We start from the raw sequence: 23,183 nt of genomic DNA on the forward strand, positions 1-23,183 counted from the left end.
ATTTACTTTAAAATAATGAAATAAAAGTTTGTCACTCACCTTAGATATGGCAACAGTCAGTAATATGACTTTTAATAAGCGTAAATATTCGGGTTCCATGCCTCCGGTCTCTTTGTGATCTGCTGCCTTCAGGTAGTGTTCTGATATCTTTGTGGGCTGACTGTAGGGCTTTGGTTCCCTCTTTTCCTTTTTTTTTGCTGGTCCAACAGGTACTTTATTGTTTGAACACTCGGTGCGTGCGCCCGCCCTGAGGCGCTGAGAGAGTGGACCAATCAGCACCAGCCGATGCGGCGCGTGCACTCATTTATGCGCGAGGACAGCCGGAGATAGGCTCTGCATTAGGCCCGGGTTTAAAGCAGGAGGAGGGGCTGTGTGAGAGATCTTGGCGCGGTGGGATTCTGAATGGAACAATCGATTTGAGAATTGTCTTTTGTGTTTGGAGAAGCTTTTTGGAAAGAGGACAAGTGGAAACACTGACAACTGCAGCCTTACTGCATTACAGCTCAAACACGACAGACAGGGTATCGCCTTAACTCAACAGATATAAGATATCAGAGATGAAGCCCTGCATACGCTGTAATGAATAACAGTTTACCACTGTTCCATTGCCCTACTTATTACATTACTTATTGCCCTACTTGTTAAATTAACAAAACATAAATATTGCAGAAATTAACATGAACATCTCATTTGTTTAAGGTCGACTTGATACTTGGCCTCAGTGTTGTAGGCTATAAGAGCAAGTCAATGCTTTCACTGGCTTTATGTTGGCTGAATGCTATGATGGTCACTTATGCAGAATTATGCCATCAGTGTCTGTTACTTGACAGATTTAAAAGTTTGTGACTCAATGTTTGGGACTCAATCTTTAAGTCTCGACTAAAAACGTACTTGTTTAGTTTAGCTTTAGGTAATTAATGTTTCCCCTTTAGATAAGGCTGCAGATCCAGGGGTTCATGCAAGTAGGGAATTGTGGTATATTGAGATGCTGGTGCTGGTGTCCACTACAAACCACTCGGGTGGACTTGGTGGATGCCGGTGTTTCAGGTAGCCTCCGTGTCTATGTTACCTTCTGGCTCTCTCACTTTAGTTAGGCTGTTATATTCTGCTTTCATTCCTGGTCTTGTGTTTATTAACCTGAATAAATTAGACCCATGTTTATTATTTTGTCTGATTTTCTGTCTTGTGATCACATTTGTGTAAAGCTGCTTTGTAACAATATCAGTCCTAAAAATCTCTATATAAATAACTCAACATTAATAAATCCAGTTTCCAGTCCTAGTGTTTTCCTTGTTGGAAGCTAAGGGGCAGGTAAACGTTATTAACTGGCCAGTTAGAGTCACACCAACCAAGAATAACAAAGTCCAGATTTAAAGAGCACTGTTTGAGTGCTGTCAACTGAAAATAGAACAAGTATTTTTCACTTTAACATGTGTACTGTACTCAGATCAGTGTGTTATTTGAGCTTAAATAATTTAAGTTACTAACACTTCAATGATTTAAAGCAATCAGGTTCCTCAAATCATTTGAGTTTACTTAACTCATCAGGTTTACAGTGTAAAATTAGAGGAAATAGCTATAATTTTACAGTAATATTTTAGTAGTAATTTTACATTACTTCATTGACAACTACAGACATATTGCTATTAAGAATAATTACAGAATTATCATGTAATTATTTATGACAAAACATACTCTTTAGAAAAGAATTTACAGCAAATTAATATTTTATTATTAAACAGTAATATGCTTTAATGCTGGAGCCAACAAAAAAAAAACGGGGTTTCATCCAACTTTTAGTTATTTTGTATACTCCCAGACTGTTTCCATTGGTTCCTTGCGTAATATATTTGCAAATTGGGTGTTTCACCACCCCCTAACTTATAATACTTACCATCAGTGTGTTGTTTGTCACATTAAGCTTGAATAAGCTTTTTAAAGAGAATTTTTATTTATCAGGCCTCAGTGTTGTAGGCTGTGAGAGTAAGTTACCATGATCCTGGACAAATCTTCCTGTTTCTGATATTGAGTGATGCATTTACATTGCTCATACAGTGTATCACAAAAGGGAGTAAGAGCCCAAACACAGCTCTAAGATGACCACTGCTGAGGGTAAAGGAGATGGACCGCCCAAGCGTATCTCCAGACCTAAACCAAATAGAACATCTTTGGGGCATCTTCAAGCGGAAGGAGGTGGAGCACAAATCTCCAATATCCGCGAATATCAGCTCCATGATGTTGTCATGGAGGAGTGGAAAAGCATTTCGGTGGCAACCTGTGAAGCTCTAGTAAACTCCATTCTCAGGACAGATAAAGCAGTTCTGGAAAGTATTGGTGGCCACACAAAATATTGACACTTGAGCGACTTTCATTAAGGGCTGTACTGCAGGTGGTTTAGACATTAATGGTTGTATGTTATTGAGTAATTTTGAGGAAAGAATAAATTTACACTGTTAAATAAGCTGCATACAGTCTACTTTTCATTGTGTCAAAGTGTCATTTTGTCAGTGTTGTCCTATGAAAACAATGATTATTCACAAGCCTGCTTTTTGGTATTTTGAAATGGTCAAGGACAGAAATAAAAACTAAACTTGAAATATTAAAGAAATGGTTTAGCATTAACTTAATATCTTTTGCTACTCAGGTCAGATTTTACACAATGAGATTTTCACTAGAGGAGTCTTGAATCTTTTGTCTGTTAAAAAAAAAACCCATTAAATCTAAACTGGGATTTGAATCTGGGACATGTAGTAAAACGTCTTCCTGGATTATGACAATAACAACATTGATATCTTATCATATATCATATCTCCTGGGGCAAAAGAAAGGCTTCTTAACTTAAAAAGAGCTTATTTTTATGAGTTCATTCACAGACCTGCTACTATCTTCCTGGAGGATCTCTATTTGGCTTTTTATAAGGAAAAGATCCAGTACTTGTACACAGAAAGCCTATAGCTACTATTACAACTCCATTTCAACAAAACCCAGGTGAATACGGTGATGGACTTCAGCTTCACTGCAGGCATTACGATTCATGAAGTTCTACACGTTAAGATTTATTAGAAACACAATAAATACCATGGATATTAGACACAGTAAACAAACTGGACGCTGCAGTTCCAACACAGCACTAAATACAGAACTAAATACACGTCAAGCATCAAGCATAACATTATGATGACCACCTCTTTGTTTCTACACTTTTTTTTTTCAATAACCAGCTGCATTAATCATGTCTGACACTTTGTAAAACTATGATTACAAACAGACGTTCTGTATCTGTTTCTCTGTATACTTTATTATTATCCTTCTCTTACCCTGTTCTTCAATGATCAGAACCCACAGGAGAGAAAAACACCACAGAGACGCCATCATTTCCCAGACAGCAAATGTACACTGCACCAGATTCGGGCCAGACTTAACACAGGCTCTGGTACAGATCAGTGTGGCAGTGTCTTTTTCCACAATGGCCCAGTGTCAGAACTTATCTACTTTAAAGGTCTCATTCCATAGTTTTTTACTCATTTGAAAATGTCTATATATGTCTAGTATGAATGAATACCATGTACGCTAGTTTTTGTGTAAAAAAGTGCTCTGGTGATCTGGTATAACACTGCTTTAGTCCGGTGGAGGACTGGACGGGGAAAAACGATGATATTTCAGCCCTTGCTCATATATTAATATTCATGCAAACATGCATATCGCCTCTGATTGGCTGACAGCACTGCGACACCAGGAGGCAGCGAGACAGACAACAGTTGGAAATGTTGGTAGCACTTTAAAATAAGACTACCTTTATAAAGGGTTTATAAATGGTTTACAATTAGTTTATTAATGGTTAATAATTAGGTTGTAAATGCATTATAATCAGTTATAACACACGTAGAAAGGGCAACAATATAGAGGGCTGTGGGTTTCCTATTTGGCCAACAAGAGGTCATTGTTACTCTTTCTACATATGTGTTATAACTGATTATTAAGGATTTTTAAGACATTTACAACCTAATTAGTAACCATTAATAAACCAATTGTAAACTATTTATGAACCCTTTATAAAGGTAGTCTTATTTTAAAGTGGTACCGAATTTTTTTAAATAAAGACATTTTTACATTAATAGCAGTCTTTGCAATGTTATACAGTTGCAAGAAAAAGTATGTGGACCCTTTGGGATTATATTTGGATTTCTGCATAAATTGGTCATTAAATGTGTTCTGATCTTCATCTAAGTCACAACAATAGACAAACACAGTCTGCTGAAACTAATACCACACAAAAATATATTTGTTTGCATGGTTTTATTAAGCACAAGGAGGAATTCTGGATCATTCCTCTTCACAAAACTGTTTCAGTTCAGCAATATTCTTGGGATATCTCGGTGTAAATCTCGAGGTCATGCCACAGCATCTCAATTTTGTTGAGGTCAGGACTCTCCAGAAGGCATATGTTCTTCTGTTGAAACCATTCGGTTGTTGATTTACTTCTATGTTTTGGGTCGTTGTCCTGTTGCATCATCCATCCTCTGTTGAGCTTCAGTTGGAGGACAGATGGTCTTAAGTTTTCCTGCAAAATGTCTTGGTAAACTTGGGAATTCATTTTTCTGTTGATAACAGAAATCCGTCCAGACCCTGAGGTAGCAAAGCAGCCCAAACCATGATGCTCCCTCCACCATGTTTCACAGTTGGGATGGGGTTTTGATAATGGTGAGCTGGGCCTTTTTTCTCCACACATAATTTAGGGTTAGGGTTAAGAATTTAGGGTTAGGGTTAAGAATTAGGGTTAGACATTAGGGTTAGGGTTAAGAATTTATGGTTAGGGTTAAGAATTTAGGGTTAGGGTTAAGAATTAGGGTTAGAGATTAGGGTTAGGGTTAAGAATTTATGGTTAGGGTTAAGAATTACGGTTAGGGTTAGGGTTAAGAATTTAGGGTTAGGGTTAAGAATTTAGGGTTAGGGTTAAGAATTTAGGGTTAGGGTTAAGAATTAGGGTTAGACATTAGGGAGAGGGGGTGCTTTTCATGGCGGGGATGCAGATTTAGACACTACTATGGTGCTGAATTCAGCCCCACTGAAGCAAAGCACCCCCTCTCTGGAGAGGTGATGTTTCTTTTTCCTTACGAGTCAGCGTAGCTTAAAAAAGTATCTTGGGTATTTTCATTTTCTAAGTAAAATTAAAGCCAATAAGACGTGGGTGTGCGCTCTCGAGACAGGTGCTTTTTTCCTGGCAGGGGAAATGTATTGTTCTGACTGGGAGGGTTTGGGTTATCTAACGTTTATATTACCTGCTGCAAAACATCTTTATGAAACGTAAAGTTACATTCTTTTCATACAAGAACCCCATCATAAGAAGTGCTTTCAGTAGACAAAATTAAAAACACAGGACCCAATGCTTCTGAGTTTTTTTGAGTAGTTTTTTTGAGTAAAATGTAAATATATATATATATATATATATATATATATGGCTTGGGCTGGTTATGCTCTGCGTTTAAAAGTTAAGAAAAATCCTGAATACTTTGGAAAAAACAAAAAAACACTGTTGCCACCACTGTAATCCTTTGTCTTAGAGTTTGTTCTTAATAATTTTATTCTCTTTTATTTTTCTGTTCTAAACACGACAACCTTCCTTTTCCTTGTTTTACTCCCAGTCTGTACTAATCAACACAGAAATTAAGAGAGAGAAAGACTGTCAAATCGTCATTCTGACCAACATCTAAACTTGAATAAAAAGATTTACACAATGTCAATGCATAGCAGAACAAATTATGCAAATTATTTTACCAGCTTAAGTCTTACACTAGCGCTAGGTAGCTAAGCTAAGCAGTAAGATAACCATCTAAGAGATTGTATTCAGTGTTTTGTTATCAGTGACATTAAACTGTATAATACACCAGAGAAAAGCAGAATTATTACATGCAGAATTTGACAAAACAGCAAATATGAGAAAGTCCACTGGTGCCACCTGTAGGCATAGAGACTGCATGTATGGTGTATTTAGCCTGATGTTTCTGAGAATCACTAAGCATGTATGGTGGGTTCAGATGGCATATTAGCCACTCATGCATTTCTAACAATCAGTTAATTTTAACAATTATTGGTTTAAGCAAATTTGATTTGTAAGTTGATATTGTAAAGAGAAGTGTACAATATTACTAGTAGTTGCATACTGAACCTTCATCTTTCATGACAGCTTGCATTTTGTTGCTCTAAAGCTGATATTCCTTGCACACGTGGGACATATCTTAGTTTACTGCTCTTATTGTACAGTAGCTTTAACCCAGCTGCAGCCCCATAACTCATTTAAGTTTTGTTTAGTTAACTGATTGTATATTTAGAGCACTGGCTTCGTGTTTGCAGACCACACATGTAAAATTAAGCCTTAACTCATCTCAACACACAGTGCAGATCAGGTCATCATTTACAACAATAAAACAAGCAACTGTCTGAAAGTAACTGGAGTAAACATTTTGAGAAGTCTTAACGTCCTCACAGCGAAGATAAGCAAAAATATTTCCCTCTGTCCGCTTAAAGCCGTCCCACCAGCCCAACGAAGGTTCAGTATCCCTTACATTTTAAGACAGGTTTACAAAAAATCTAAAATAACCACATGTGAACCATTTACACACTACAATTAGATTATCAGAATCTGAAATGTTGTGGACATTCCTACATATGTCATTCTTTTAATACAGCCAAATTAAAATCCTTTTCTAGATATAAAAAAAAAAAAGTTAAGATTTCATGTCTTTTTTTGCCATAAATGCACTCTTTTATATAATATATATTTTTTATTTATTTAATAGATTTAAAATTGAACAAAGGGTGCACAAATTCTGCAAAATGACTGTAGTTGACTTAAAAATAGTATTATGAGCTTTTACTAAAAGGACATGGACCACACATATTCCATCAGTAAAAATTAGTCCTAAGTGGTATACACAATTAATAATTTTTAATTAATACTTCTTTCTTTTGATCACTCCTGATCAGTTCAGTTCATTTCGGTCCTCTCCACATTTCTAGTCAAACTGAGTCACAAGCTGTGATTTTTATTTTATTTTAAAAGGTTTAATCTGTGTGTTTTATTTCGGAGACGAGTATTTTTAAAGAGCAGCTATCAGAAAAATCTCATCACAGTTTACATGATTAGCCTAGCGTTAGCTTTCTTTTAGAAAAATCGCTGTATATCCAGATCTGTTTTAACATCAGCTGCTCCGACTAGCTGCCTGAACTCACAGCGAGGAGGGCGGGGCTTCCCCACACTGACCCTCCTTTGCAAGCTGATTGGCTGTTTCTCCTGAAAGGCGGGACTTTCTCCTTGAACCGGCTCCACGATTGGTTAAGAGACACAGAGCGGTCAGTGCCCTGTCTCCTCAATAATATATATTTTTTAATTTAATATAATACGGGAAATTTACCGGAAAATACTAATACGGGAGGACGGCGGGAAAGAGGAGTAAAATACGGTAGTTTCCCCGCCAAAACGGGAGACTTTACAGGTATGTCAAAACTAAAGCTCTGATAACTGTGGATGTATCTGTGGATAGTGGTAGTAGTTCTGCTGCATTTCAACTGTTCAGGATCATCAATCAAGATTTCTGAAATACAATTTTTATAGAATTTTTAAAGTTATATGTAATATGTAAGATAAGTGTAAATTAGTTTTCCCTAGTCACTTTTTCCATTCGAGACTTCTACAATTTAACTTGCACTCTTTTTCTTTCAGATATCTTAAAATACATATCTCACAAAAGTGAGTATACCTAACACATTTTTGTAAATATTAAATTATACATTTTCAAGGGACAATACTGAAGATATGACACTTTAAGTAGTATAATACAGGAAATTCCCATCTCATCCACTGCCCCCGTTTACTCTGCCCTGCTGCTTTTGCTCTCCTTGCTTCCTCGTCCTGCTCACGAATAAACCCTGTAACCATACGCCTTTTCTCTGGTGATGCAAAGTAGTAATAGTAATACAATGTAAAGTAGTCAGTTTACAGTTTGTATAACAAAATAGCTCCATACACATAATCGTTTAAACCACTGGCAAGTAAATTGAGCACACCCCCTAAGTGAAAACGGCCCAATTCTTCCCAATTAGCTATTTTCTGTTTTTTAGCTATGTGACTCAATAGTGTTACAAGGTCTCAGCTAGATAATAATAGTGGTCACAACAAATACTGACACAATATGGCCATTTCCCACTCAGGGGAGTGGTCACTTTTTTTTTCTTGCCATTGGTTTAGACATTAATTGCTGTGTGTTGTTATTTTGAGGTCAATTCAATTTTACACTGCTTTACAAGCTGTACACTGAGTACCTCACATTGTATCAAGGTGTCATATCTTCAGTGTTATGCCATAAAAACAGATTTGCTCAACTTTGAGGGGCATACTCTTTTTATTATTATTTTTGACTCCTTTAACCATATCTACTAAATGGAGCTTTACTGGCAGACTGGAGCACAATGGTCGTGTTGGGAAATCAAACAATAACGTGTATGAAAATTCCCAGTCCTATTGAATGACTGTTTAAATCACAGAAAGTGAAAAGATGACCAGGAGTCAGAGTTTTAAATGAAAACATTAACAATAACATTATTAACATTTACTAAAAACATTGTTTCAGTACACAGACAAGGAAAAGATTAAAAAATACAATAAAACAGAGTAAATTTATATCAACACATTACATTCCTAAGAGAGAATAAGAGAACTAATAGTAACGTCACAATATTTACCAAGAAATTAAACAGTGACTTTTAGTAATAGAAACGCTGGTACAATATTTTGAAAATAAAGGCGCAAGGCTGACGAACAAACTTTTATCTGCCTCCAGTTAGTTGCATTTTCACTCCAGACCATATGGACTTATGGTCTACTGTCTGAATTTAGGAGGATTATTACATCATAACCCTCATGCATATACATTTCCTTCTTTAATATTTTGGAATGTCCGAAACTATATTCCCACATTCTGAGCAGTGGTACAGCTATTCCCTGTGTGAATGCGCTGGTGTCTTTTGAGAGTATTTGGTGCAGAAAAACTGCTCCCACAGTCTGAGCAGTGATACGGTTTCTCTCCTGTGTGAATGCGCTGGTGTATTTTGAGATCTCCCTGTTGAGTAAAACTGCTCCCACATTCTGAGCACTGATACGGTTTCTCTCCTGTGTGAACGCGCTGGTGTCTCTTAAGATCACTCTTTTGAGTAAAACTCTTTCCACAGTCTGGGCACTGATACGGTTTCTCTCCTGTGTGAATGCGCTGGTGCTGTCTAAGATGACTCAGATCATTAAAACTTCTCCCACACTCTGAGCAGTGGTGCGGTTTCTCTCCTGTGTGAAAGCGCTGGTGTTTTTTGAGATTAATTTGTGTAGTAAAACTCTTCTCACACTCTGTGCACTGATGCGGTTTCAATCTTGTGTGAATGCGCTGGTGTTTTTTGAGAGTTTTTGGTTCAGAAAAACTGCTCCCACACTCTGAGCAGTGATACGGTTTTTCTCCAGTGTGAATGCGCTGGTGTATTTTTATATAACTCTGTTGAGCAAAACTCTTCCCACAGTCTGAGCACTGATACGGTTTCTCTCCTGTGTGAATGCGCTGGTGTATTTTGAGATGATTGTGTTGATTAAAACTTCTTCCACAGTCTGAACAGTAATGCGGTTTCTCTCCTGTGTGAATGCGCTGGTGTATTTTGAGATGAGTCAATTCACTAAAATTCTTCCCACAGTCTGAGCATTGATACGGTTTCTCTCCTGTGTGAATGCGCTGGTGTATTTTGAGATGATTGTGTTGATTAAAACTTCTTCCACAGTCTGAACAGTAATACGGTTTCTCTCCTGTGTGAATGCGCTGGTGTATTTTGAGATCTCCCTGTTGAGTAAAACTGCTCCCACATTCTGAGCACTGATACGGTTTCTCTCCTGTGTGAACTCGCTGGTGTCTCTTAAGATCACTCTGTTGAGTAAAACTCTTTCCACAGTCTGGGCACTTATACGGTTTCTCTCCTGTGTGAATGCGCTGGTGCTGTCTAAGATGACTCAGATCATAAAAACTTCTCCCACAGTCTGAGCAGTGGTGCGGTTTCTCTTCTGTGTGAAAGCGCTGGTGTTTTTTGAGATAACATGGTGCAGTAAATCTCTTCCCACAGTCTGAACAGTGATACAGTTTTTCTCCTATGTGAATGCGCTGGTGTTGTTTGAGATGACTCTGTTTAGTGAAACTCTTCTCACACTCTGTGCACTGATGCGGTTTCTCTCCTGAGTGAACTTGTTGGTGTTGTTTGAGATGACTCTGTTTAGTGAAACTCTTCTCACACTCTGTGCACTGATGCGGTTTCTCTCCTGAGTGAACTTGTTGGTGTTGTTTGAGATGACTCTGTGTAGCAAAACTCTTCCCACAGTCTGAGCAGTGATGCGGTTTCTCCTTTGTGTAAACATGTTGGTGAATTTTGAGATCACTCTCTGTAGTAATTTTTTTTCCAGAGTGGTATAATTCCTCCTTGCCCGGACTTGGCATCATTTGTATGTGAGATGTAGGAAACAACTTTTTCAGGTACTGAAAATACTTCTGGATGCCGTGTGCTTCACCTCTTTCAGATTAATCTTTGGTGAATTATCTGTGTTTATTTGTGGTGATACACTTCAGAAGACAACTTGGAATACTTCAATTTCTGGAAAAAATAAAGAAACATTTAGTCACAGAACAAGTAACCATTTTCTCAGAGTTTACCGTGCCACCTTAAAAGCAGCAGCTTACAAGTTAGCATTTATCAGCGTTTACCTTTCCACCTTAAAAGCGGCAGCAGTTACATTAAGCATGAAAAAATCAATGCAAACACTTCTTATTAGTTGTTCTGTAAATGTAGGACTGTATATTTTAGTAAGGGCATGACTATAATAACTTAAATTATTTTTTTATTTTAATTTGTAACTTTTAATCATAAAAGTGCTGCTTGTATAACATTTCCAGTGAACAAGCTGTGATTGTAACTAAAAGATCAAGAGAATAAAACTGCCTATGAAGAAATGAGGCTCTGTACCAGAGCTGGGCATTGTACGGCCCGCGGGACACAACCGGCCCTCTGACCACCTCTGATCTTCCCGCGTTAGATTGGTGGTAAATTATAGGGAAGAGTAAGTGGGCAGTGTCAGCTGTTTGTCGGGCTCGGCGTCCCGCATCTGGCCCGACATCGGCTGAACGCCGCTGGCGGAGTGTCGGCGAGCGCGGCACACGGCATCTGGCCCGATATCGGCTGAACGCGGCGCACAGCACCCAGCCCGACATCAGCTGAAAGTTGCATGCCGGAGTGTCGGCGCGAGCGCGGCGCACAGCATCCGGCCCGATATAGGCTGAACCCCGCTGGCGGAGTGTAGGCGCGAACTTTTCCAAGGCAACTTAATTTTTTTAAAGACTTTCCACATTTATTTATTTATTATTATTATTTGTATTATTATTATTATTATTATTTGTATTTTTATAATTATTATTATTATTATTATTATTATTATTATTATTATTATTATTATTATTATTATTATTGTTGTATTTATTTGTCTTCATTCGCTTATTTTACACACACAGTAATATAGTAATAATCATATTACTTAATAAATACATAGAAAACTATTATTATTATTATTACTACCAATAATAATAATAATAATAATAATAATAATAATAATAATAATAAACATATTATGTTAATGTTTAGGGTATGTTTGTGTTTATAACAACGTATGCGTCCGAATAATGTGTAATTTAAAATATTTATTATATTTTTATTAGCTACTTTTGAGCTGGCATTTGGATGTGGACCATTGAAAACTACCTTAGGGAAATCGGGAGCTTCTGGAAACTTTTGTGAGTTTTTGGCACAGTTTGTATGATTTACCGCTCTCAAGCAGACCTATCCTGCACAAATATTAAAACTTATTGAGTTTTTGTGATATAGAGGGTGTTTTGTAGTGTTTTTATGCTGAAAACGGCTGAAAACTAACTAGCTAAGTTAGATAATTAGCTAAGAAGATGCGTGTGCAGCTTCTGGTAACCTCTATTTTTAGTACTAACTGCCTTGTTTTATTGCAAAATCTTGCATATATATAAAAAGTGCCTCAAAAAATGTAATTAATAATGTGAAGTATTATTTTTGAGAATATTAAAAAAAATACCAAAGTTACTTCTGGGTAACTAAGCTGAACCTAACCAGAAAACAGCTGAAAGCTAGCTTACATTGTGCATTTAGCACAAAGGATTGATTAAAATGACTTAATATTATTAACCCTGTGCATATATAGGTCAAACATCTAAAATCAATATGTAATGTATGTATTTATATAAACAGTTTAAGGTTTATTTCAAAATCCGATTTGATAATGGTTAATTTAGAGATGTGTGTTACATTACAGGTTTTGATTGCACATACATGTGTCATGTTTTTATTTATTTATTATTCATGTTTTTTCAGTGTTTCTCTGAAACATTTTCAGAGAATTAAAGATGGAAATGTACATGGAATGCTCAACCAGCCGTTAAATATGGTATTGAGTATATTTTATTAACAGTAAACAATAAGGATTAATGGGTGTTGGGTGTGATTTATTATTACTAATCATTAATAAGGAGTGTTGGCTGTCTTTTATTAATAAAAATCAATAAGGATCAATGGGTGTTGGGTGTGATTTTATAGTAATCATTAATAAGTAGCATTGGTTTTAATTTATTATTAATAATCAATAATTAGGAGCAATGGGTAATAGGTCTCATAATTAATCACGCTGCCGCAATCGGCACTATTCACTCGGGCCAGATCCGGGCAGTCATTCAAAACGGACTTGAGCCGAGCCGGCGAGCGGGAATCGGATCCATTACTGAAGACGTTTTGCCGGTAGGTTGAAATCGGGCCAGCGCTGGCCCAGCATCATTCAAACACGCGGCCCATAATCGGACCGATGCTGGACGAGTTGGCACGGAATCACCTGCCGGAATCGGCCCTGTTCACTGGGGCCAGCACCGGGCAGTCATTCAAAACGGACTCGGGCCGAGTCTACTTGCCGGAATCGGACCTACAACTTTTTGCCGGCAAGTTTGGATCGGGCCAGAGCTGGGCCAACTACATTTTGCTAACTGGGACGTAATATTACTGTATCATTTTGGACTAATGCAACACCAAATTTAGGAAAAATCTATATTCAGTTGTTCATAAAACAGTTATGATCACTTGTGTGCTGTCCTCATTTCCACTTAAGATATTCAGCCTAAATTTAATGCACTTGTCCAATCCCAAAACAGGCCAGATTTCTCTCACTGAACACAAAAAAGAACCGAGTTACATTAAATATACAAATGCATTTATTGATATTTGTCACCAAGCAGCCCACCTAGGACGCAGCCTCGACCCTGGAGAGCAGCTATATGTCTATTTGCTGATTAAAAGGTGAACTGGATCCATGTGGGTCACAGTCAGACTGCTGACCAGAGCTAACTAGGAAAAGATCCTCAGCCGGATCCTGGATGAAGCTGCGTCTGTGCTGTTTAAATGCTGCAGCTTTTGATGTTGATGTGTTTCTGTGGGTCTAGGAGTAAATGTAGAACAGCGTGTTGAAGAGAGGAACTTCTCCATACCTTCTGTAGTTCAGCTGATCCTGTTCCTCCAGCGGTGTGGGAGAACAAAGCTCCAAAAACACTCCAGCTGTAGACCCCCGAAGATCAGCTACAGCCGGGTTATGGAGAGCCCGCCCACTCCCTGTCTCCCCCGGTATATCAGAAAATAACTGCTGAACGCTAGAGGGAGCCCGCGAGTGAGCCCTCAATGAACGGAGGTGAATGGAGCTGAACAGCTAAAAAACTCTCATTTAAAATAGTGTATAACGACTTGTCTGAGATTTTCCTTTAATTTTACAAAGTATATCAAAATCCAGTGGGTGGTGATCCTGTAGTAACAGGCAGAGCACATTTTAAAGATTTATAAGTGGAGTTTAAAAGCTTTAATGATGTGTTTGGTACTAAAAATTGATATTGTTCAGTGTTGAAAAAATAATAAAATAGTTACTGTTCAGATTATTAAACAATTATTTAAAACTATTATTTACTCAATTTCTCAATATGAGCTCGTTCATTCTGAACTCACTCGGGAGCCCGCTTTACTGTCTAATAAACCTGGAAGACATTCTGAAGTGGGTCTTCTCCTCTATAGAGACTCTCTGGCGCTGCTCCGGAAATCCAACTAGCTGTCAAAATAAAAGTCCTGCTACGCTGTGATGCTTCCATGTTTGCACGTTTCTCTGTCGCTTTGAATCATTTCTCATTTCAGAATTGAATTTCTTAAAACTTAAATCTGTTCAACTTATTTGTTCAATTATTATTTTTGACTCCTTTAACCATATCTACTAAATGGAGCTTTACTGGCAGACTGGAGCACAATGGTCGTGTCGGGAAATTTACCACAACACGAATAACATCAAACAATAAACTGTATGAAGTGAAAAGATGACCAGGAGTCAGAGTTTTAAATGAAAACATGAACAATAACATTACTAACATTTACTAAAAACATTGTTTCAGTACACAGACACAGAAGAAAAACATAATAAAAAATACAATAAAACAGAGTAAATTTATATCAACACATTACATTCCAAAGAGAGAATAAGAGAACTAATAGTATCGTCACAATATTTACCAAGAAATTAAACAGTGTCACCTTTCACCCGGGGGTAGTTCTCACACACACTCTAACATACAATTCATATATGTTACTATAAATAAAGTGTGAAAACATCACTCCATACATACGCATTCATTTGCTTTTACCATTCCGAAAGGCTGCTTCAGCAGAACATTTATATCCACTGCTAAACAATAATGTTCAAACAATTTCCAAGGTCTTGTGTAACTGAGCTAAACATATGACACTATTAAATCATAAATTATTACATCATAACCCTCATGCATATACATTTCCTTCTTTAATATTTTGGAATGTCCGAAACTATATTGCCACATTCTGAGCAGTGGTACAGCTATTCCCTGTGTGAAGGCGCTGGTGTCTTTTGAGAGTATTTGGTGCAGAAAAACTGCTCCCACACTCTAAACATTGATGCGGTTTCTCTCCTGTGTGAATGCGCTGGTGCATTTTGAGATTACTCTGTTGATTAAAGCTTTTCCCACACTCTGAGCAGTGATACGGTTTCTCTCCAGTGTGAATGCGCTGGTGTATTTTGAGATGACCCGGTTCACTAAAATTCTTCCCACAGTATGAGCAGTGATACGGTTTCTCTCCTGTGTGAATGCGCTGGTGTCTTTTGAGAGGATTCTGATTATTAAAACTTCTTCCACAGTCTGAACAGTAATACGGTTTCTCTCCTGTGTGAATGCGCTGGTGTATTTTGAGATCTCCCTGTTGAGTAAAACTGCTCCCACATTCTGAGCACTGATACGGTTTCTCTCCTGTGTGAATGCGCTGGTGTCTGTTTAGATCACCCTGTTGAGTAAAACTCTTTCCACAGTCTGGGCACTTATACGGTTTCTCTCCTGTGTGAATGCGCTGGTGCTGTCTAAGATGACTCAGATGATTAAAACTTCTCCCACACTCTGAGCAGTGGTGCGGTTTCTCTTCTGTGTGAAAGCGCTGGTGTTTTTTGAGATAACATGGTGCAGTAAATCTCTTCCCACAGTCTGAACAGTGATACAGTTTTTCTCCTATGTGAATGCGCTGGTGTTGTTTGAGATGAATTTGTGTAGTAAAACTCTTCTCACACTCTGTGCACTGATGCGGTTTCTCTCCTGAGTGAACTTGTTGGTGTTGTTTGAGATGACCCTGTGTAGTAAAACTCTTCCCACAGTCTGAGCAGTGATGCGGTTTCTCCTTTGTGTAAACATGTTGGTGAATTTTGGTAAAACTTTTTCCAGAGTGGTATAATTCCTCCTTGCCCGGACTTGGCATCATTTGTATGTGAGATGTAGGAAACAACTTTTTCAGGTACTGAAAATACTTCTGGATGCCGTGTGCTTCACCTCTTTCAGATTAATCTTTGGTGAATTCTCCGTGTTTATTTGCGGTGATACACTTCAGAAGACAACTTGGAATACTTCAATTTCTGGAAAAAATAAAGAAACATTTTATTGTGTAATTAAATTAAAAGTTGGTCGATTAGCTGCAGAGAACTATCTAAATCAGTAACGCTATATAGGCAAAACTACTGGGGCACCATACAAGTTCATGTTCTTGTATTCCATTCTAAATACATGGGCATTATAATATGAAGTTATAGCTCTTCCGCAGTAGGCTGAAGGCTGTCAATGCAAAATAAATGTAGTGGAAACGCTGCAGATATCCTACACTATATATAATATATATTACACTTATATATACACACATTTGTAACCTGTAATATATATGTAACATTTGAACTTCCCCTCTGGAAGTCAATAAAGGCGTATCTCATTTTATAAATATCTTTATCTGTAAATCTCTATCCCTTCACTGTTATAAATATAGAAAATCAGCCCGACTGAATGTTTCACACTCTTTGATTTGTATTTGATTATTTTGTTGCAGTTTTCTTAATGAAAGTCAATTAGTTTTTCTATATTTCAGTCCGAATAAGCTGTATTCTGACCTGGAGCAAAAAAAGCTAAAATAACAGAAAAGCTATTTCCACACTATAAAACTTTTTTCATTCACAATAAATTATAAACGTATCTACATACTAAATCAAAGATTAGAATCTGAATTAAAGCTTAATTCATGTGAGTTTTTATAAATTACTGACAACAATTCATTATTTTCCACCACGTTATCTTCAGGCTAACAGTGATACACACTGCTTCCTGTCCAGATTAGAAGTTACTGGAGTAAAGACTTGTTTATTTTGTAGATGTAGATCAAAATATATAAAACACTAATGAATATCTGTTGGGAAATATGAATGTTTTTGTGCTTTTTAACCAGAAAAACTGCAGCAGCTCCACCGTCTATGGTTTAACTGCATTCGTTCTCTCTACACCTGCAGATTCAGAGCAGCAGCTCCAAGTCCTGCTGTAGTTTTACAGAAGATAACGTTCCCAAACTTCATTACCTCTACCTCTAAATAAATGTTACTGAAGCCTGATAAACTAGCTCAACAAGAGGATTCTCGCTTTTAGAAATTATACGTTAACTCACTTTCAATTAGTCACAGAATAAATAACCATTTTCTCAGAGTTTACCGTTCCACCTTAAAAGCGGCAGCAGTTACATTAACCATGAAAAAAATCAACGCAAACACTTCTTATTAGTTGTTCTGTAAATGTAGGACTGTATATTTTAATAAGGGCATGACTATAATAACTTAAATTATTTTTTTTATTTTAATTTGTAACTTTTAATCATAAAAGTGCTGCTTGTATAACATTTAACTCTGACTTTCCCGCGTTAGATTGGTGGTAAATTATAGGGAAGAGTAAATCTGTAAGTCGTGCTATCCGCAGCGAAACCCGTCTGCACGTCTAAACGATATTTTACGGTAACCGCGTGCCCAGCGGACCTGGAGGAGCAGAGTCTCGCGCTTCTCCTGCAGAGACTAAAAATGGAACAAAAAATAGTTTTACAGCTAAATAAACACAATTTAACCAGTTTTAAGTAATATTACTGTATCATTTTGGACTAATGCAACACCAAATTTAGGAAAAATCTATATTCAGTTGTTCATAAAACAGTTATGATCACTTGTGTGCTGTCCTCATTTCCACTTAAGATATTCAGCCTGAATTTAATGCACTTGTCCAATCCCAAAACAGGCCAGATTTCTCTCACTGAACACAAAAAAGAACCGAGTTAGAATAAACATACAAATGCATTTATTGATATTTGTTAAATGATTTTGTTAAATAAAAGTTAAATGATGCCGGTCTTTTGGAAAACTGTTTTGTGTAAAGTTGTGTAGCTGCTAGTGCTGCTAGTTTTTAACACTGTTAATGCTGCACATTTTCAAAACATACATGTTGTTTCAAAAATGTTCTTTAATATTTATATAATTATGTGCTTAACATTTTCATTGCATTGCTGTAATGTTTTAGTTACTGTTCTTTATTAAGTTAAAAGCGCTGCTGGACTAAAAACCTGCTATTTTATGTCATGTTGTGGTGCTAGTCAAAACCATGCAAAATGTTTACAGTTTTCTAAACTGAACCATCATGTTTATTACATAATTATATAATACAAAACATTTTATTGTAGCATTATAATGTTTTATTTACTGCTTTATTTTATTGAAAGGGTTATTATAAATGCTGTATAGGCCTAAATTGTATATGTATTGGGCAAAACCAAGCTATATTATAACCAAGTATATTAGTCTGGCCCTCTAAAACGTTTATAACTTCTCATGTGGCCCCTTGGAAAAAAGAATTGCTCACCGCAGCTCTATACAGACACTGGGATTATTCAACATTAAATAATTTGATGTACAATTTATCTGAAATCCCTGTTAATATCAAGAAAGTGGATTAAAGATTATAATAAAAGGTTGTGAATCAATATGCAGCACTCTTCCTCTTACTGTGCTCTTTATAATCACCCTTCTGTGTTTCTTAATAGTGTTTACTAAAAATAAACCCATCTGTATGAACAGATTCATAACACTGCATAACAGCAGCTCCTCTCAATTAAGACTAAGGAACTTTAGACTAAGATTAGATTATACTTAAACAATGGTAACTGGGTGATTTCTTTGAGAGAGACAGCAGTATCTTCACCAAGCAGCTGCAGAACTGCAGCCCACCTAGGACGCAGCCTCGACCCTGGAGAGCAGCTATATGTCTATATGCTGATTAAAAGGTGAACTGGATCCATGTGGGTCACAGTCAGACTGCTGATCAGAGCTAACTAGGAAAAGATCCTCAGCCGGATCCTGGATGAAGCTGCGTCTGTGCTGTTTAAATGCTGCAGCTTTTGATGTTGATGTGTTTCTGTGGGTCTAGGAGTAAATGTAGAACAGCGTGTTGAAGAGAGGAACTTCTCCATACCTTCTGTAGTTCAGCTGATCCTGTTCCTCCAGCGGTGTGGGAGAACAAAGCTCCAAAAACACTCCAGCTGTAGACCCCCGAAGATCAGCTACAGCCGGGTTATGGAGAGCCCGCCCACTCCCTGTCTCCCCCGGTATATCAGAAAATAACTGCTGAACGCTAGAGGGAGCCCGCGAGTGAGCCCTCAATGAATGGAGGTGAATGGAGCTGAACAGCTAAAAAACTCTCATTTAAAACAGTGTATAACGACTTGTCTGAGATTTTCCTTTAATTTTACAAAGTATATCAAAGTTCAGTGGGTGGTGATCCTGTAGTAACAGGCAGAGCACATTTTAAAGATTTATAACTGGAGTTTAAAAGCTTTAATGTTGTGTTTGGTACTAAAAATTGATATTGTTCAGTGTTGAAAAAATAATAAAATAGTTACTGTTCAGATTATTAAACAATTATTTAAAGCTATTATTTACTCAATTTCCCAATATGATCTCGTTCATTCTGAACTCACTCGGAAGCCCGCTTTACTGTCTAATAAACCTGGAAGACATTCTGAAGTGGGTCTTCTCCTCTATAGAGACTTTCTGGCTCTGCTCCGGAAATCCAACTAGCTGTCAAAATAAAAGTCCTGCAACGCTGTGATACTTCCATGTTTACATGTTTCTCGGTCGCTTTGGATCATTTCCCATTTCAGAATTGAATTTCTTAAATCTATTTGTTCAACTTATACATCATCTAGACACTTGTGCTCATTACAGAAGCCATTTCTCACTCCTGTCTTACAAACAGAAACTTTCTGACTTGTTTGTAATCAGTGACAAAGGGACTCTTTATTCTTATGGCTCTAACACAAACACTGATAATAATACGTACCTTTGGGGCATAAGCAAAGGATTTAGAGTGAGGTGTGGAACTTTGCTGCTCATCCATTGTGTTGAGCTGTTTGTACAAAATATGTTTTAAGAGATATTCTGTATTCACTGTTGTGCGGTTGTTAATTATAATTTGTGAAATTCACCAAAGTGACAGAGAAACTGAAATATGCCAAAGAACAAATTACAGTTTTTCACAATCATTTTGGTGCATTTCTCAAATCAGAATTAATATTTGGATCACATGGTGAGCAGTTCCCAAAACACTTTGTGCAAGCAGCACTACACAATAGATAAGCAGCTAATGTCCACACCTCACTCTAACCCAGGGGTGTCCAATTAATTTTTTTAAGGGGCCACACTGTGATGGTTTTACAGAGCCAGACTAATACATTTAGCTCGGTTCTGCCCAATACATATATACCGTAGGCCTGTACAGCATTTATAATAACTCTTTTTATATAAAAAATAACTAAATGAAAACATTATAAATGATACAATAAAATGTGGTGGATTTTAAACATTTTGCATTGTTTTGACTAGCACCACAACATGACAAAAAAAAAACAAGTTTTTAAAGATCAGCATCGCTTTAACTTAACAAAGTAACAGTAAATAAAACATTACAGCGATGCAATGAAAATGTTGAGCACATAATTTTATAACAAACATTTCTGAATATTTGATGTGGAAATGAGGAGGACAGCACACAAGATCAAATCTGTTTTATGAACAACTGAATATAGAGTTTATAAATAATAATATAGAGTGAATATAGAGTGAATATAAATAAGAAACGAAAATAAACCCAAAATGTTGACAAAAATATAATCTAACGAATAAAAAAAAAATAAGAAACGAAAAACTCCACACGACCAAAGAAAATTACTAAGACTTGTAATACTGAAAAAAAAACGGAAAAACCAAAGAGAAGAGGCGCAGCGCATTTTGCCTGATTTCTCTTGATTAATTATCAGTACATTTGTTGGCTTTAGTGAATTTAATAACATGAATCTAACTACACTTGTCCGACCTTATTTATTAAAACGTTTTTTTTAGAAGAGAGATGTTATTCTGCGCGCAATGTCGCGCGCGCTGCGCCTTGCACCACTTTGCGTGCCTGCAACATTTAAGAGCACTGGATGAGATTTTAATTAATTAATTAATATATTTAATATTTTAATAAATTTGCCCTGGTGATAAGAAACGAATTCTAACGTATAGCTTTATGTTTCTGTGTATTTCAAATGTTTTAAGTTTTATATAATTGACGGGCATCACCATACGCCGACAATGTGCTTTATTTTTCAGATATAAAAGTGAAATTCAGTTAAATAATAGCAAAGTTAAATAAAATAAATTTATGTTTAGTCAATGTTATTTTCTCTTTTAATTTTCCATATCAAAAACTCCAGCTTTTGAGTGAGAATAAGCATCTGTTGAAATTCTTAAACAGCAGAATGCCTGTCTGCTAGTTACAGTTATTTCGTCTGTGTACTAAACATAAATATAAATCATTATAACTGACAGAAATAAATATAACTAATAATGATTTGTAGTTACTGTGCAGATTTTAAGTATATTTTATTTTTTATAGTTGATTGCTGAAGGCTCTGGGTGAGCTTTATTTTTCTGTAGTAAAGAAGGGTGATCAATCGCGCAAAGCTTTTTTCCGCTGCCAAGATAGAAACAGGCCAGAAATTTACCTGAACACACATCATTTCCAGACCACCACGCCCATCAGCGTTAATATATTCCAAACGTCCAACGCTATTGTAAGGACGCGTGCAAGGCATCAAAATAGACTGTTGACGGGGTGTATGATGGCAACGCGCCACGCTACACGCCTTGCGCGGGGTGTACGATAGGGCCCTTTGTCTGTATGCGCGAAGTTTTATTCAGCAGCTAAAGTAACGTGCAGTAACGGGGTGTCGGAAATGGTAACGGCGTTATAGTTACCGTCAGAGTAATTAGTTAGATTACTCGTTACTGAAAAAAGTAACGGCGTTAGTAACGCCGTTTAATATAACGCCGTTACTACCATCACTGCTAATAACTGATGGACACAGTAATATTTCAGGATTGAAATGAGGTTTATTGTACTAACAGAAAATGACTGTAAGGACATTAAAGATATATTTAATTGGAATTAAGCCTAGTCAAAACCAAACGTGAGAAAACCAGTTGGCTTATCCCCTCTTACTGCCCCTCTAAATTAGGCGTGCGTGAGTCTCTTCACTTTAGCGAGCAAACAGTGACAAGGCTAATGTAACAAGCACACTAATGTAAAAACAAAATTTCCAGTGCGGGTCTCCCTTGTGCAACATACAGCGCGATTCACCACGTGAATGTGTCTAAAACGAGAAACAAAGTTATGTAAAATGTTCTGTCTAAACGTTCTTTTTCCAAAAAAAGAAAGAAGCTTTTGCAGAAAGTCAGGTAGAGGCAGAGAATTTAAGTGAGGGACGAGCCACGCAACCTACACATAATGAGCGGCAAGAGCAGAAAGATAATTCAGCTGGAGAAAGCGGCGCAGAGAGTGAGGAGACATTAAAACAGGGAGAGACAGATGAACATCATGGGAGTTAAGGCTGAGTGTGAGGACCAGAGAAAAGAGCCGTTTGTGTCCACAAACACAACACCAGGTTTGTGGTGTCAAAATGAGTCAGTTAATCTGTAGGTTTTTGGGTGTTAAAATTATTACAGTGTTACATTACACCTCATTGCTGTTTCTCAAACAGATTTTTGTTTCCATTCCAAACTGTGCAAAGTAGCTGTTTCAATTCCTGTTACTACTGCTTCTTGTGAGTGAAGTTTTTTCCCGCTTAAAGGGATAGTTCGGTATTTTTGACATGAGTCTGTATGGCATCATCATAACCAGTGTCGTGCATCCACACTGACTTACCCCCCACAGCGTCCTGTGAGCCGAGTTCTTGTCCAGTTTAGGTCAAAGCGAAAGTAGTCCGGCATGTTTGCTGGGGTCAGGAAAATAACTCCTTTTTCTTCCCAAAGCAGTACGTGTTCAAAAGAGTGATTTATTTACATCACAAAAAACTAACCCTGCAAAAGTCACGCCTCGTAAATCACTTGGGTCCTACTTTCTCTCGTTCCATATCAATGCGCGCAGCGCTGCAACCTGACAGCTAGCCTACGTGTTTGGGTCGCTTTGTTTACTTCTCGCCTCGAGAACATGTCTGACTATGAGAGTGACGAGGAAAACATTGATCACCGCTCAGAGCCACGGGGATATCTTTATGAACCCGAGTATACAGATGTTGAACTTCGCCAAATGGAATTAGATCGGGCAGAAAGA

At 37.2% G+C, this 23,183-nt stretch overlaps 3 protein-coding genes across 3 annotated transcripts in view; all 3 read right to left on the minus strand.

The window, feature by feature from the left end:
* The window catches only part of fndc7a (fibronectin type III domain containing 7a), a 31,517-nt gene extending 31,318 nt beyond the window's left edge, over positions 1 to 199 (minus strand). The window contains exon 1 of the mRNA XM_049476539.1: positions 40 to 199. Coding sequence (XP_049332496.1) covers positions 40 to 99 — 60 coding nt within the window. The 5' untranslated portion in view covers positions 100 to 199. The remainder of the gene's footprint in view (positions 1 to 39) is intronic.
* Positions 200 to 8,569: 8,370 nt separating this feature from the next.
* LOC103041233 (zinc finger protein 658B) lies at positions 8,570 to 13,814 on the minus strand. Its single transcript, XM_022665533.2, has 2 exons — positions 13,623 to 13,814; positions 8,570 to 10,671 (listed from the first exon to the last, which is right to left on the minus strand). Exon 2 carries the CDS (start codon positions 10,518 to 10,520, stop codon positions 8,961 to 8,963), a length of 1,560 nt encoding a protein of 519 aa, XP_022521254.2. The 5' UTR covers positions 10,521 to 10,671; positions 13,623 to 13,814; the 3' UTR covers positions 8,570 to 8,960.
* Positions 13,815 to 14,525: 711 nt separating this feature from the next.
* LOC125801364 (zinc finger protein 239-like) lies at positions 14,526 to 22,763 on the minus strand. The gene is made up of 2 exons (XM_049477972.1): positions 19,005 to 22,763; positions 14,526 to 16,096 (listed from the first exon to the last, which is right to left on the minus strand). Exon 2 carries the CDS (start codon positions 15,943 to 15,945, stop codon positions 14,989 to 14,991), a length of 957 nt encoding a protein of 318 aa, XP_049333929.1. The 5' UTR covers positions 15,946 to 16,096; positions 19,005 to 22,763; the 3' UTR covers positions 14,526 to 14,988.
* Between the last annotated feature and the right edge of the window lie 420 nt (positions 22,764 to 23,183).

This window comes from Astyanax mexicanus, chromosome 4 (assembly GCF_023375975.1).
Source record: "Astyanax mexicanus isolate ESR-SI-001 chromosome 4, AstMex3_surface, whole genome shotgun sequence".
NCBI classification, from domain to species: Eukaryota; Metazoa; Chordata; class Actinopteri; order Characiformes; family Acestrorhamphidae; genus Astyanax; species Astyanax mexicanus.